Source organism: Colossoma macropomum, unplaced genomic scaffold, assembly GCF_904425465.1.
Source record: "Colossoma macropomum unplaced genomic scaffold, Colossoma_macropomum, whole genome shotgun sequence".
In the NCBI taxonomy this organism is placed as follows: Eukaryota; Metazoa; Chordata; class Actinopteri; order Characiformes; family Serrasalmidae; genus Colossoma; species Colossoma macropomum.
The window spans coordinates 5,157,428-5,172,268 of record NW_023494805.1 but is presented as its reverse complement, the minus strand read 5'-3'; the positions used below and the strand labels follow the sequence as shown (position 1 = coordinate 5,172,268).

General features: G+C 40.9%; 1 protein-coding gene across 1 annotated transcript in view; it reads right to left on the bottom strand.

Moving 5' to 3' along the window:
* Positions 1-14,841, bottom strand: part of ptprn2 (protein tyrosine phosphatase receptor type N2) — a 419,224-nt gene that overhangs the window by 270,845 nt on the left and 133,538 nt on the right. Inside the window, exons 5-9 of the mRNA XM_036596937.1 lie at positions 12,648-12,786; positions 7,034-7,172; positions 6,032-6,289; positions 3,410-3,649; positions 1,417-1,457 (exon numbers count right to left, since the gene is read on the bottom strand). Of these exons, the coding sequence (XP_036452830.1) occupies positions 1,417-1,457; positions 3,410-3,649; positions 6,032-6,289; positions 7,034-7,172; positions 12,648-12,786 (817 nt within the window). The remainder of the gene's footprint in view (positions 1-1,416; positions 1,458-3,409; positions 3,650-6,031; positions 6,290-7,033; positions 7,173-12,647; positions 12,787-14,841) is intronic.

Sequence of the window (14,841 nt, the reverse complement as noted above, 5' to 3'; positions counted from 1 at the left end):
TGTCAGGATGAAAAATAGCAGCAGCTGCGATAAACCGGCCTGGACCAGCTCCAGTGTTAGCCCTGTAACTGGAAGAGCCACATGTGGGTCCACACTTCAGTTCCTCACTTTCATGGCTGCGTAACCTACATGTTAGTTTTATAGTAGCTACAGAATAATTCACAGTAGTTACTGAATAATTCATAGTAGTTCATAGTTTAGAACCTTTTACATGCCTTGTTTTCTTTTATTAGAAACCTTCTGAAAATGGTTCTATATAGCATCAAAAGGGTTCTTCTGTTGTTGCTAAGAACTCTTTTTCGTGCTATATAGAACCATATGCAGCACAATCTCAATCACCCTGAAGAACCTGTTCACCATGCAAAGAACTATTTATGCATGAAATGGTTCTTTATAGTACTTGTGGTTCTATTAACCATTGTCTTTACCAAAGAACCTTTATAGAACCATCTTTTTTAAGAATGTAGCAGTGACACTGTTGAGCAAGGTAGAGGGGGCTGATAACCTGTGCCACAGTCAGTAACTGTGCACCTACTTAGTGGAGCTATAAGGTAGGTGTTTCTAAAAAAAGTGGCCAGTTAGTCGAAGTACAATGTTGGTGTTTCTAATAAAGTGGCCAGTTAGTGGAAGTATAAGGTGGGTGTTTCTAATAAAGTGGACAGATAGTGGAAGCACAAGGTAGTTGTTTCTAATAACGTGGCCAGTTAGTGGAAGTACAAGGTAGGTGTTTCTAATAAAGTGGCCAGTTAGTGGAAGTACAAGGTAGTTGTTTCTAATAAAGTGGCCAGTTAGTGGAAGTATAAGGTGGGTGTTTCTAATAAAGTGGCCAGATAATGGAAGCACAAGGTGGGTGTTTCTAATAAAGTGGCCAGTTAGTGGAAGTACAAGGTAGGTGTTTCTAAAATAGTGGCCAGTGAGTGTAAGTACAAGGTAGGTGTTTCTAATAAAGTGGCCAGTTTGTGGAAGTACAAAGTGGGTGTTTCCAATAAAGTGGCCAGTGAGTGCAGACATGCTGGCAAGAAGACAAGAAGATATTAAGCCCAGAAAAAGCTGCTGATGATTAACAGTCATCTACAAGTAAAGCGTCTACCCGCTACTCCACAGCAAGACGGCTACTGTTCAAAGGACCTTTTAAACAGGCCCGCTGGTTGAAGCAGCACAATTTTTTTCCAAGATAAATTAGCATTCACTACTGAGCAATCATCATCCATCACAGGGTCTAATTTGAAAATAGTTTCATTTCAGTAGATACTCGAACGTCTCTAATGCATATCGCCCTCTCACCCTCTCCACTCTCCCACAAATTGATTTCTTTGTGAAAGAAATGCCACAGTACCACATAATCACGCTGCTCCAGTCTAGACAGTAGGTCCGTTCTCTTTTCATGTCTTTTGAGAGTAGAACTTATTTTTTTACCTTTTCTTCTGACTTTGGGCCACCTCCTTCAGACTGTCCATCTGTAAATAACAAGTATACGAAACATCATAAATCATGAAGACTGTTTAGAACGGGGCGTCCAAGCTTATCTGCAAAGGGCTGCAGGTTCAGTCTAATCAAGCAGGAGAGCACCTGACTCCTCTAGTTTATTCAATTAATTTCAGTCTACAAAGATCAGGTGTGCTCCTCACCGGCCCTTTGGAGGGATTGACTGGACACCCCTGGTCTAGAAACGTCAAAACTTAAGTACAACACACTGTCTCACTCAAATAAGTACAAACAACTGAAAATGCACTACTGTGCTAATTTAAAAACCAGCCTTTTGTTTAATTCACTACTACTCAAAAGGGTCCGTTTACAGAGCAGGTACTATTTGGGTGGTGGATCATTCTCAGCACTGCAGAAAGACTGACGTGGTGGTGGTGTGTTAGTGTGTGTTGTGCTGGTCTGAGTGGATCAGACACAGCAGTGCTGCTGGAGTTTTAAACACTGTGTCCACTCACTGTCCACTCTATTAGACACTCCTACCTTGTCAGTCCACCTTGTAGATGTAAAGTCAGAGACGATAGCTCATCTGCTGCTGCACAGTTTGTGTTGGTCATCCTCTAGTCCTTCATCAGTGGTCACAGGACGCTGCCCACAGGACGCTGTTGGCTGGATATTTTTGGTTGGTGGACTATTCTCAGTCCAGCAGTGACACTGAGGTGTTTAAAAACTCCAGCAGCACTGCTGTGTCTGATCCACTCAGACCAGCGCAACACACACTAACACACCACCACCACGTCAGTGTTACTGCAGTGCTGAGAATGATCCACCACCCAAATAGTACCTGCTCTGTGAGGGTCCATGGGGGTCCTGACCACTGAAGAACAGGGTAAAAGGGGGCTAACAAAGCATGCAGAGAAACAGATGGACTACAGTCTGTAACTGTAGAACTACAAAGTGCACCTATATAGTAAGTGGAGCTGATAAAATGGACAATGAGTGTAGAAACATGGTCATAATGTTATGCCTGATCGGTGTATATTTGATCATGGGTGCCTAATACGTTGATCGTGATCAACCAGTCGACTGCACAGTCCATGTTGGTAGATTGAGCTTCACTCCAACAGGCTTTTACATTTCAACATGTTTACTGTTTCTGGCGGCCGGCCTGTGAATTTGCCTCTCTAGTAATCTAGAAAGTTTTCATTTGTCAGTTGCCAGTTCATGTAGCACCATTTTGGCCTGTTCCTTTTGTAACCTGCACTGACTCTTTCAGAAGATGGGTGTGAGACCACTCGCCATGCAGAGCGGGAGGAGGTCTATTTTTTACAGTGTCAAACTCCAAATGCATCTGCTTGATTTGCCAAGTAGCCACTGCACTACCAAAGAAGGGGAACGTCGGGAGGCATTTACGAACTATGCACAGGTGTTTTCCCTGCAACTGTTAATGCTGAATATCAGTATAGGCCCCTTAAGTGCATTAAAAAGTTTCAAAGCTTTTAAAAAAGGATGATGCCAGCCTTTTTTTTTTTTTTAAGGTAAGTTATGATGACCTGTCCACTGGAAAAAGTAGATCTTAAACCACAAAAGTATGGGCACCCCTGTTTTAGACATACATATCCTGTAAAAATATAACTGTTGGAGTTATTAACAAAATTGGGCCAATAGTCATTTTGGCCAGCAACATTTTATATGATTTCTTTCTGCTTCCTTTACACTTTGGCCATATTTTTTGTCAGTTCTGACACTAAAATAAACGAAAAAGTCTTAAACCTGTTAAAAAGGAATAAAAATGAAACACAGATGTATTTCTTCTTGTAATATGTGAGTAATAACGTAATAACATTTAATATTATACCAGGATGACAGTAATGACTCCAGACTTCTAAAGGTTTACATAAACAGTAATTTAATTAAAACAGCTCTTTGGTTTAAAGTTAATGTGCAGGTGTGTCTGTTCAGCTGATAAACTTTCATCATGATCTACCTTTAGGAGTGATGCTCTCTCCAGCCGTTCGCTCTCGCTGTCCTTTATCATCAGCTTCCTTCTTCATCTCTTGCTCTTCATCATCCATGACTTCTCGACCTTTAACCCCCCCGACTCCGTCCACCACCTGCAGGGCCTGAGCGATAACCTCTGAGAGCTGGTCCAGGTCACCTGGGGTCAACGTGTCCACGTTCACACTCTGCTGCCCGAGCTGATTCACCACACCCTGGATGAACTTCTCTGGAATGAAGGGACAATAAAGGATATAGAAAGTAAATGAAAAGAGGAACCGAGAGTCTACAGACGTTACTATAACCTTTAAAATAATCATATTCACAGAATATGACAGGTGTATACATATATATATATATATATATATATATATATATATATATATATATATTATATATATATATATGTATGTTTAATGTAAGTCAATGGAACCAAAAGAAAAATTATGTCAAAAAATGAAAAACAACAAAAATGGAGATGCAAGGTTTTGTCCTGACAGCAGTGATATATATATATATATATATAGTTTAGTGATCGTTCTACTATATTTAGGCTTTTCATTAATTTTCAGGATTTCTTTTCATGCATGCTCCATCCCTCCCGCTCCCGCCTGCAGTGGGCTGGTTTCCCACCCTCTCCCACACACAACGTCTAAATTTATCCTGCACCACAGGATACTGTGGTGGGTCCCATGGGAGTGCAGACCTCAACCTGCTATTAGCATCCGTCTTGTGTGATCTGATCACAAGTGGACAGCAAGATATGTAATTTACACCTGGCACTTTCATGTGTTTCAAATGAGTCAGATTTTGTGATTGATGGAAGGGTACTGTGTACATTTACTATGTCTGTCGCTGCATTTCTTCTCAGACAAAATTGCACCGCTAGTACTTGTTTGTGCAAATATATGGGCACATTTAGACCGCTTAGACCTATTAGACTGACCCCAAAAGCTATAAACAAACAGGAGAAGAGACAAACGAAGAGGCTCAGCTGATTAAGGTGGCCCTTCATTATTTTCAGAGACACACTCTACAGTTATTTGGCAACCCTGACCGCCTTTGATGGTTGTTTGAGTGATCAGATCACAGTGCATCTCTGAGACTCATTGACTCATTTCTTGTATGATATAGGATTTCAGCTGCTCATCAGTCCAGGGGCTCATTTGTCGTATTTTTCATTTCATAATGTGCCAAATGTTTTCAGTGCTGACGGGTCTGGACTGCAGGAAGGTCAGATTAGCACCAGGATTCTTTTAATATGGAGCAATGCTGTTATAATACATGCAGAATGTGGTTTGGCATTGTCTTACTGAAATAAGCAACGCCTTCCCTTATGCATATGTCGCGAAAACATGTATAATCATTCAGCATTAATGGTGCCTTCACAGATGTGCACATCACCCATGCCATGTGCACTAATGCCCCCCTATACCATCATGAATACTGGCTTTTGAACTGTGCACTGTTAACAAGCTGAGTGGTCTTTAGCCTGGAGGACACAGTGTCCATGATTTCCAAAAAGAATTTCAAATGTTGATTTGTAGGACCACAGGACACTTTTCCACGTCCCCTCAGTCCATTTTAAATGGGCTCTGGCTCAGAGAAGGTGGCAGCATTTCTGGATCCTGTTTATAGATGGTTTCTTTGCATTTTAGAGCTTTTTAGAGCATTCTAACTTGCATTTGTGGATGTAGCAACAAGTTGTTTTCATAGACAATGGTTTTCAGAAGTGTTTCTGAGCCCATGCAGTGATTTCCACTACAGAATCATGTCTGTTTTTAATGAAGTGCCACCTGAGGGCCCAAAGATCACGGCCAGCAAATATTGGTTTTCAGCCTTGTGTCTTGTATACAGAAATTTCTCCAGATTCTCTGAATCTTTTAATGTTATTATGTACAATAGATGATGAAAAACAAAAGTTCTTTGCCGTTTTATGTTGGAAAAGGTTATTCTTGAATTATTGCACCATTTGCTGGCACAGTCTTTCACAGAGTGGTGAACACCTCCTCATCTTTACTTCTGAAAGACGAAAGTGTTGTTGTTATCAAATTCAAAATGGGCAAATATTTTTGAAGAAACATTAAAATTTTTCAGTTTTGACATTTGATTTGTTGTCTTTGTACTATTTTCAATGAAATACAGGGTTTAAATGATCTGCACATCACTGCATTTTGTTTTTATTTACATTTTGCACAGCGTCCCAACTTTTTTGGAAATAGGGTTGTAGGTTGTCCTGTCCAAACAGCTTTAACCCCTTAAAAATCACAGGCTTATTACACACCAAGGCTTATTATTCAGTAATTACAGGGTCTTCATTGCAAACTGGCTGAGCTATTTTTAGGTTATAGACGTGTGGAAAAACACTGGGCCTGCTGGTGGGGAAACAAACCAATAGCAAGTAAACAAGAAAAATTTCACATTTTTCACAATAAACTGATGGTAATTTTCCTCTGGAGGATCATTATTCTTTTTTGCACTGGGGCTCATAACACCACAGTCATTCATTAGTCTAGGTTTAGGATTAATCTTTGTTTTGGAAACTCTCCCCTCTTGTGTTATTATCACCTCGTACTCTTTCCTTCAGTCAGACCTAGAATGTAAATCTTACCATCCACTGAGCTGAGGGAGTCTTTAGGAGCAGGACGGTTAGCTCCAGGCCTGAACAGCAGTTTGTCTATTCTGGGCGGGGGTGGCTGTCGGGAAGCTCCGGGAAGTTTTCCTCCTTCAGGAGACGGCGTGCGCTGAAGACTGAAGTACTGAAACTTTCCCTGAGATGGACTCGTAAGCTCTGGCTTCGACCCAGACCGGAACTGCTGCAGCTCCGAGAGGTGACCGGTCTGGTCTGACTCTAGTCTGGACAGAAGGGCTGCTCGATATAGACAAAAATGTTATATCACAATTATATTGCTAAATAGTGGCACTATGGCTTAAAGAGGCACTTTGGCCAGAATGAAACATCTCACTATTACTACCTCTATCATAAATAAGCCTAGTATCCTCCTATAGTGATGCCACAGTAGTCTTTAGAGTGAGATTTTCCAGTTTAAAGAATAGGAAAGCCCCTTCTAATGATCTTGAAGGTGTATTGCATGCTGGGTATTGTAGTGAGAGAACACTGATGAAAGAAAACAAAATTGTGATTGTGCTGAGGGATGTAATGTTGCATTACAAAATATAACACAACATGGCAAACAATGTTAAATGCTAGCTTTAGAGGCCAGAATGCCCCTTTCAGTAAAAGCAAGACTATTACTACTGAAAGTTTTAAATAAGTTAAATAATTAAATTATTTAGTTCTTAATAACCCTAATAAACTTCACTTCTCATATCACTTTACTAGAGTTTAAGTTGATCTCACTAAAGAATGATTAGCGAGTAAGTAATTAGCTAAGTAGCTACTGAAGACTGATTAATAATAATTGTTATTACATTAATACTAAGGCTAGTTGTTAATGTTAGCTTACTTTACATCCCTGTTGCTCCATATTGTGCAATCTGCCTTGCAATTCATGGTTAAATGTTGAAAAAGATATGACAACACAGGTAAACACTTTTCAACCAGTCAGATGTTGTGGTTGTAACCAAAAATCAATGTATTGTGCAGCCGTACCGGAAAGTGATGCCGGGCCAGGTGGGGGCTGTTTGGAGTTTGGCCGAGTTTGCAGAAGAGAGACGGAGGACAGAGGAGGCGGCTTTTGTTTAGGCTCCACGTAGTAATCCATGATTTTTGCCTTTCCATTACCTTTATACTGGAGAAAAAAAACAATGTTAAACATGTTTTAAACAGTACTTCCACTAACTGTCCACTTTATTAGAAACACCTACCTTGTACTTCCACTAACTGGCCACTTTATTAGAAACACCTACATTGTGCTTCCACTAACTGGCCACTTTATTAGAAACACCTACCTTGCGCTTCCACTAACTGTCCACTTTATTAGAAACACGTACCTTGTACCTCCACTCACTGGCCACTTTATTAGAAACACCTACCTTGTACTTCCACTAACTGGCCACTTTATTAGAAACACCTACCTTGCGCTTCCACTAACTGTCCACTTTATTAGAAACACGTACCTTGCACTTCCACTAACTGGCCACTTTATTAGAAACACCCACCTTTTACTTCCACTCACTGGCCACTTTATTAGAAACACCTACCTTGTACTTCCACTAACTGGCCACTTTATTAGAAACATCTACCTTGTACTTCCACTAACTGGCCACTTTATTAGAAACACCTACCTTGCGCTTCCACTCACTGGCCACTTTATTAGAAACACCTACCTTGTGCTTCCACTCACTGGCCACTTTATTAGAAACACCAACCTTGTGCTTTCACTAACTGGCCACTTTATTAGAAACACCAACGTTGTGCTTCCACTCACTGGCCACTTTATTAGAAACACCAACCTTGTGCTTTCACTAACTGGCCACTTTATTAGAAACACCTACCTTGCGCTTCCACTCACTGGCCACTTTATTAGAAACACCTACCTTGCGTTTCCACTCACTGGCCACTTTATTAGAAACACCAACCTTGTGCTTTCACTAACTGGCCACTTTATTAGAAACACCTACCTTGTGCTTCCACTCACTGGCCACTTTATTAGAAACACCAACGTTGTGCTTCCACTAACTGTCCACTTTATTAGAAACATCTACCTTGTACTTCCACTAACTGGCCACTTTATTAGAAACATCTACCTTGTACTTCCACTAACTGGCCACTTTATTAGAAACACGTACCTTGCGCTTCCACTAACTGTCCACTTTATTAGAAACACCTACCTTGTACTTCCACTAACTGGCCACTTTATTAGAAACACTTACCTTGCGCTTCCACTAACTGCCACTTTATTAGAAACACGTACCTTGCGCTTCCACTAACTGTCCACTTTATTAGAAACACCTACCTTGTACTTCCACTAACTGGCCACTTTATTAGAAACACTTACCTTGCGCTTCCACTAACTGCACACTTTATTAGAAACACGTACCATGTACTTCCACTAACTGGCCACTTTATTCGAAACACCTACCTTGCGCTTCCACTAACTGTCCACTTTATTAGAAACACGTACCTTGCACTTCCACTCACTGGCCACTTTATTAGAAACACCAACCTTGTGCTTCCACTAACTGGCCACTTTATTAGAAACATCTCCCTTGTACTTTCACTATATGGTTACAGACTGTGGCTCATCTACATAAATGTCAGTCCTCCTCTACTCCATTCATCATTACTCAGTTTCTTTTTATATCGTTATATCATTTATACCATGTCGGTGGTCGATGATGACACTGAAAAGGTAGTGAGCACCCAAAAATATTCAGACAGCAGGAAGTTAGCATTACTGCTACTGAGTGCTGATTGTTTGGCGAGTGGTGCAGCTCACTGGCTGTTCGCACTCACAGACTTCATGGATGAACACGAGGCACCGTTTTAAACTCCTATATCTCGAGTTTAAAAGCTCTTAAAAATATAACAGCAGTGTTAAAATGTTTTATGCTGTTCTGTGTTCAGGAAATGAATGTATTCTTTTACATTAAAATGTTTGAGCATTTCTAAACTATGATTTTGCTCAAATACTCCATATCAACCCATTCATTTTGGACTCGCTCGGGAGCGCCCTCTAGCGTTTGAGAAGCCCGGAAGACATTGCAGAGTGATAATGCTCTTCTCTACAAGTTCTCTGTTATATCCACCTATACAGCCTACAGCAGTTTAGCTCTGCCCATCACACTGAAATTATTATTCTGCTTTTTCAAAGAGGCACAATACAGGGCAGCCAATCAGAACAGATCTCATTTGCATATATCACTTTTAAAGACACAGTAACGAAACAACCTGTTTAATTCTAAAAGAGAAGCTGGAAAATATTAATGTAAAAATGAATTATGATTGTTTTTGGAACAGAAACCCATAGAAAAGGTGAGTTCTGGGGGAAGAAAATAAAATACTGGAAAAATAGAGGATATGGACCCTTTAAAAACACTTTTTTAAATGTTTAGGTGATGTCATCATACAATGATGCAGGTGTTCAATAATAAATTTATGAGAATATGAAGGTAAAAATTTTGTCTACTGTTGAATATGCGACACTCGTAAGCGCACTCCAGCTGAAGTGATGAATCCCTGAAGACCGTCACAGTTTTACACAAAAGCTTTTTGAACAGAAGCGCGTCCTCAGGTTCTCTACACGCTCGGACTGAGAGGCTGAGTGAACCGCTGATATAAAGTGCTTCTCTACAGTCCTGCACAATACGTGGCTTTTTCAGACACTGGAACAGCGGGGTGGATATCCCACACACACACACACACACACACTGCCCCGTACACACACATCGCCTCCTAAAGCACCATGGGGTTCTGCTGTTCATTAGTGCTGTGAACTTTTCAACTCCGCCAGTCTTTGCGCTCTCAGACAGCTGTTTTCAGCCTTTTGTGTATCTGCTGTAGTTTTACACTGATCAGGCATAACATTATGACCTTGTTTCTACACTCATTGTCCATTTTATCAGTTCCACTGACGTGGTGGTGGTGTGTTAGTGTGTGTTGTGCTGGTACGAGTGGATCAGACACAGCAGTGCTGATGGAGTTTTTAAACACTGTGTCCACTCACTGTCCACTCTATTAGACACTCCTACCTTGTCAGTCCACCTTGTAGATGTAAAGTCGGAGACGATAGCTCATCTGCTGCTGCACAGTTTGTGTTGGTCATCCTCTAGTCCTTCATCAGTGGTCACAGGACGCTGCCCACAGGACACTGTTGGCTGGTTATTTTTGGTTGGTGGACTATTCTCAGTCCAGCAGTGACACTGAGGTGTTTAAAAACTCCAGCAGCACTGCTGTGTCTGATCCACTCAGACCAGCGCAACACACTAACACACCACCACCACGTCAGTGTTACTGCAGTGCTGAGAATGATCCACCACCCAAATAGTACCCGCTCTGTGAGGGTCCATGGGGGTCCTGACCACTGAAGAACAGGGTAAAAGGGGGCTAACAAAGTATCAGAGAAACAGATGGACTACAGTCTGTAACTGTAGAACTACAAAGTGCACCTATATAGTAAGTGGAGCTGATAAAATGGACAATGAGCGTAGAAACAAGGAGGTGGTCAGAATGTTATGCCTGATCGGTGTAAAAGAACAAATGTGAGTCAACATTTTGAACATTTTCATCACACTTTTCTCTATCTAGTACATCTCGATGCATATTAATGCCATCATGCTAGCATTCTGTCATGTGCAAACGTCTGGGCACCCCTGGTCAAACAACATGTTGTTGATTTTCTGATCTGATCTGTTCTGATAAGTGAACACATCCTCTACAGAGAACACACTTCTGCTCATATTAATACACAATTATGTTTACTGAATTTAGCATATTGGGAAAACGAGTCAAGTCGAAGTTTATTTATATTGCCCTTTTTTACAACAAGCAGCTTTACAGAAAATCCGGGTCCAAGCCGCCATGAATGTCGCCAACGGCAAGAAAAACTCCCTAAGAGCAAGAGGAAGAGACCTTGAGAGGAACCAAGACTCAAAAGGGGAACCCATCCTCCTCTGGTCGAGAGATAGCAAACAATAACACAAGAGGAACAGAGAATGAGGCCTTAATATTAGTGTAAAATATTAAAATAGAGAAAAGGGGAAAAGCAGGAGAAGCAGTGGCTCTGATTAAATGGGTCACGTCTGTGCAGGAGCAGCATCATCGGGAGGGTCAGTTCATGCAGGCGTGCTGACCTTCCTGAACAGTTCATGCATGCAAACATGGCCTGTGCAAAAGTTATGGAATATTTTATATTTTATTTTTTCCAATATATAAAACACAGCAAATTAATCTCATTTTTAAAACTCATTAGACTGCAACGTTTGCACATGACTTTACACAAGCGCTCAAAGTTAAAATCTAGATCTATTTCAATTTCTATCCATCCATCCATCCATCCATCCATCTTTGATCTCCACCACTCTAATATCATGAATTCTGGATATTAATTTTATTATCAAATAATTCTATATAGTTCTATATTGTCCTACCAGCTGTTTGAAACCTGTGAAGTTGCACAAACAGAGTGCATTAGAATCATTTTCTACATTTGCCTGCAACCAGACTGGTTTTATATTATTAAAAATGCTGATTGCAAACTTTTGAACAGTAGTGCAGCTAACAGTGAATCACACTAAATGGCCACGTTTTTTTTATTATTTATGAGCAGAAATGTTAACATTTTTTAGTAACACATTCCTCACTGAAAATCCACATATTATGCATATTGAGGTCTAACTTCTAGTTCTGTATTACATATATTAAAAAATACATCAATTTATGTCCAAAAGTATGAATTCAGCTAATTTAAAAGGTCCATATCTTATTTATTCCTGACCTATTTATGACATTTATGGGGATTTATGTACCAAAAAAAATCATATTATCATTTTCCAACCTCTCTTTATCCCTTTTCATCAAACAGGCTGTTTCTGATGTATGTAAATGAGCTCTGTTCTGATTGGCTGCCTTATCGAGCCTCATTCAAAAAGCAGTCTGGGCTGAAACACTCCTTATAACCTCAGTGTGAGTCGGCAGGGCTAAACCGCGGTGGCTGAACAGGCGGATATATGCAAATGCGTGGTCATGACATCACAATAACAATTCATTCAAAACCTTTAAAATGTTTACATCAAACAGTTGCATTTCTATGATATGGGCCCTTCAATGTGCATCTACTCCTGACCCAGGTCTCCAGTTGCACAAACACAGCTTGTATAATCTCAATAGTAAAGCACTGACCAATATAAAGGGACCCTCTGGAGCAGCTGCACATGGGCCCAAGGTCTCCATGTCCAATGCTGAGCATGATCTAGAGGGGTATAAAGCCCCCCCAGCATTGGGCTGTGGAGCAGTGGAACTGTGTTCTCTGGAGTGATGGAGCTCCATCCAGTACCTTTGGGCTGAGTTGAAGTGATCTAGAATTGACCATCCAACATCAGCACCTTACCTCACTAATGCTCAATCAAATCCTCACAGCAATGTTCCAACATCTAGAGTAAAGCCTTCCCAGAAGAGCAGATTATTATCCCTATTAACACCCTTTGTTTCAGAGGAATTCCTGGAGGATCAGGGGTCAAACCTTCTGGACATTGAGACCACATCGCTCCATGCTAAACGTCTGTAGTGCATTGAGTTTGTGCTAAAGAGACGACTGACTCCTCACCTTTCCCCGAAGGCTCTGTTTGGAGGAAGTGACATCAGCAGGCAGAAAGCCCAGCTCTTGCAGGTAACTCTCCAGCGTCCTGCCCAGCAGAGCTTCATCCCCCTTCAGCTTCCTGTTCTCACCGTCAGCAGCCTGAGCCCTGTTTAAAACAGCCTTACATGTCAACAAATGTACAGAGCAGACAGGAACAGCTGAGCTCAACTTTAAAGTGACAGCATTACACTGAATGATGCTAACCTGGGTAAAGAATAGATATTATTTATTATCCAACAATACCTTACACTATACTGAATGATGCTATCATTGCTAAGATAATTCACACTCCATAAAATTGGAAGTATTGCTCTAAACCTTGAATGGGAAGCATTATATCAAATGATGCTAAAATCAGTATGACCTATTGTGGCCTGTGCCCGACCCCTGGGCCCCGGCGATGGCTGCGAGAGCCTGCCAGAAAGCGGGGCCTAAACATTGAGTGGTGACGAACCCCGGCGAGGACGGCGGAGAGAGAGCCGCAAGTGGGTGGGGGACGGAGCGCAAAGCCCAAGCTCCGCCGAGGGACGTGAGTGACGGCGGGAGGAGGAGGACGACAGTGCCGGCCACGAGAGGCACGAGGGCAAGGAGCGAGTCCCGAGCTCCGCCGCCCGGGCCCTGCCTCCGGTTCCGCAGCGAGGCCGCTTCACTGCACCTCACGTTCGACCCGGGTGGCCGAGCTGCGAGTTTGGGGCAGTGACGAGGAGGCAGAGCAGCGAGCTCTCGCTCCCTCTCAGCTCGGGTGCTAAGAGCTCTCTTAATGAGAGCCAGCTGAGGCTGATCTGGCTGGCAGCGTGAGCGCCTTTTAAAAAGAGGTGAGAGGGAACAGAGCGACAGAGGGACGAGCAGCAGCTGCAGCAGCGGAGGACTGAAGAGCTGAAAAGCTTAGTGAAGAGAAGGACTGAAGTGGGACTGAAAAGTCTGGCTGAAGCCACTGAAGAGTGGCTAGCGTAGGTTTTGTTTTCTTTGGTTCTGTTTGCTTTGTTTATATTGTGTGAATTCAAACATGGCTGCTGCAACACTGAATCTTGCCTCCCGCGTCCTCCTTGAGCCCGGGGTAGCACATGCCCTGCTACACCTATTGTTCCACATAACTTATTATCTGTCATGCACTGTAGCTTCAAGGGTTAGCATTGTGCCAAACAATGCTAACATGGTTGATTATGCATTGTCATGTTATATATTATCCTGAAATATGATCAAACCTGATTTTGTTAAATCTTAAATGGAGAGCATTATACTAAATGATGCTAACGTGGCTAACAGTATTAAGAATTCTTTCATATTATATATATTATATTGAAATACATAGGAAATTAAAATCTCGCTAGCATTATACCAGAGGATGCTAACATCACTGCTAACAGCATTACATATTTTTCCTATTTCATATTTTACATTATCTCAAAATAGGCAAGAAACTGAAGCATTGTATGAAAACCTAAAGGGCTAGTATTATACCACACAATGCTAACATGGCTAACAATATTAAAGACATTTTATGATGATATATCTACAAAATTTAAATCTTGCTCAACATTAAATGACTAACACCATACTAAACAATGCTAAAACAGCTAACAGTACTAATGTTCCATTTTACATATTATCTTGAAAGGGCTAGTATTATACTAAACAATGCTAGCACTGCTAACAGTTTTATTATTATTATTATTATTATTATTATTATTATTATTATTATTATTATCTTGAAATATGTAAGGAATCGTGCTAAACCATAAATGGCTACCATTATACTAAATAATGCTAACATGGCTAACAGTATAATGAATTCTTCCATATTAAGTATTATATTGAAATGCATATGACATTGAAATCTTGCTAGCATTACACCAAAGGATGCTAACATCATTGCTAACAGCATTATAGTTTATATTCCATATTATCTTAAAATATACAAGAAATATGAAATATTAGCATTGTGTGGTGGCAGAATGCTAATATGGCTAACAACATAAAAGATTATTACGTTTTATTTTGATATGTGTATGAAACTGAAATCTTGTTAAACGTTAAATAACTAACACCATACTAAACAATGCTAACACTGCTAACAGTAATGGTTCATATTACATGTTATCTTGAAAGGGCCAGTATTATACTAAACAATGCTAGCACTGCTAACAATATTATTATTATT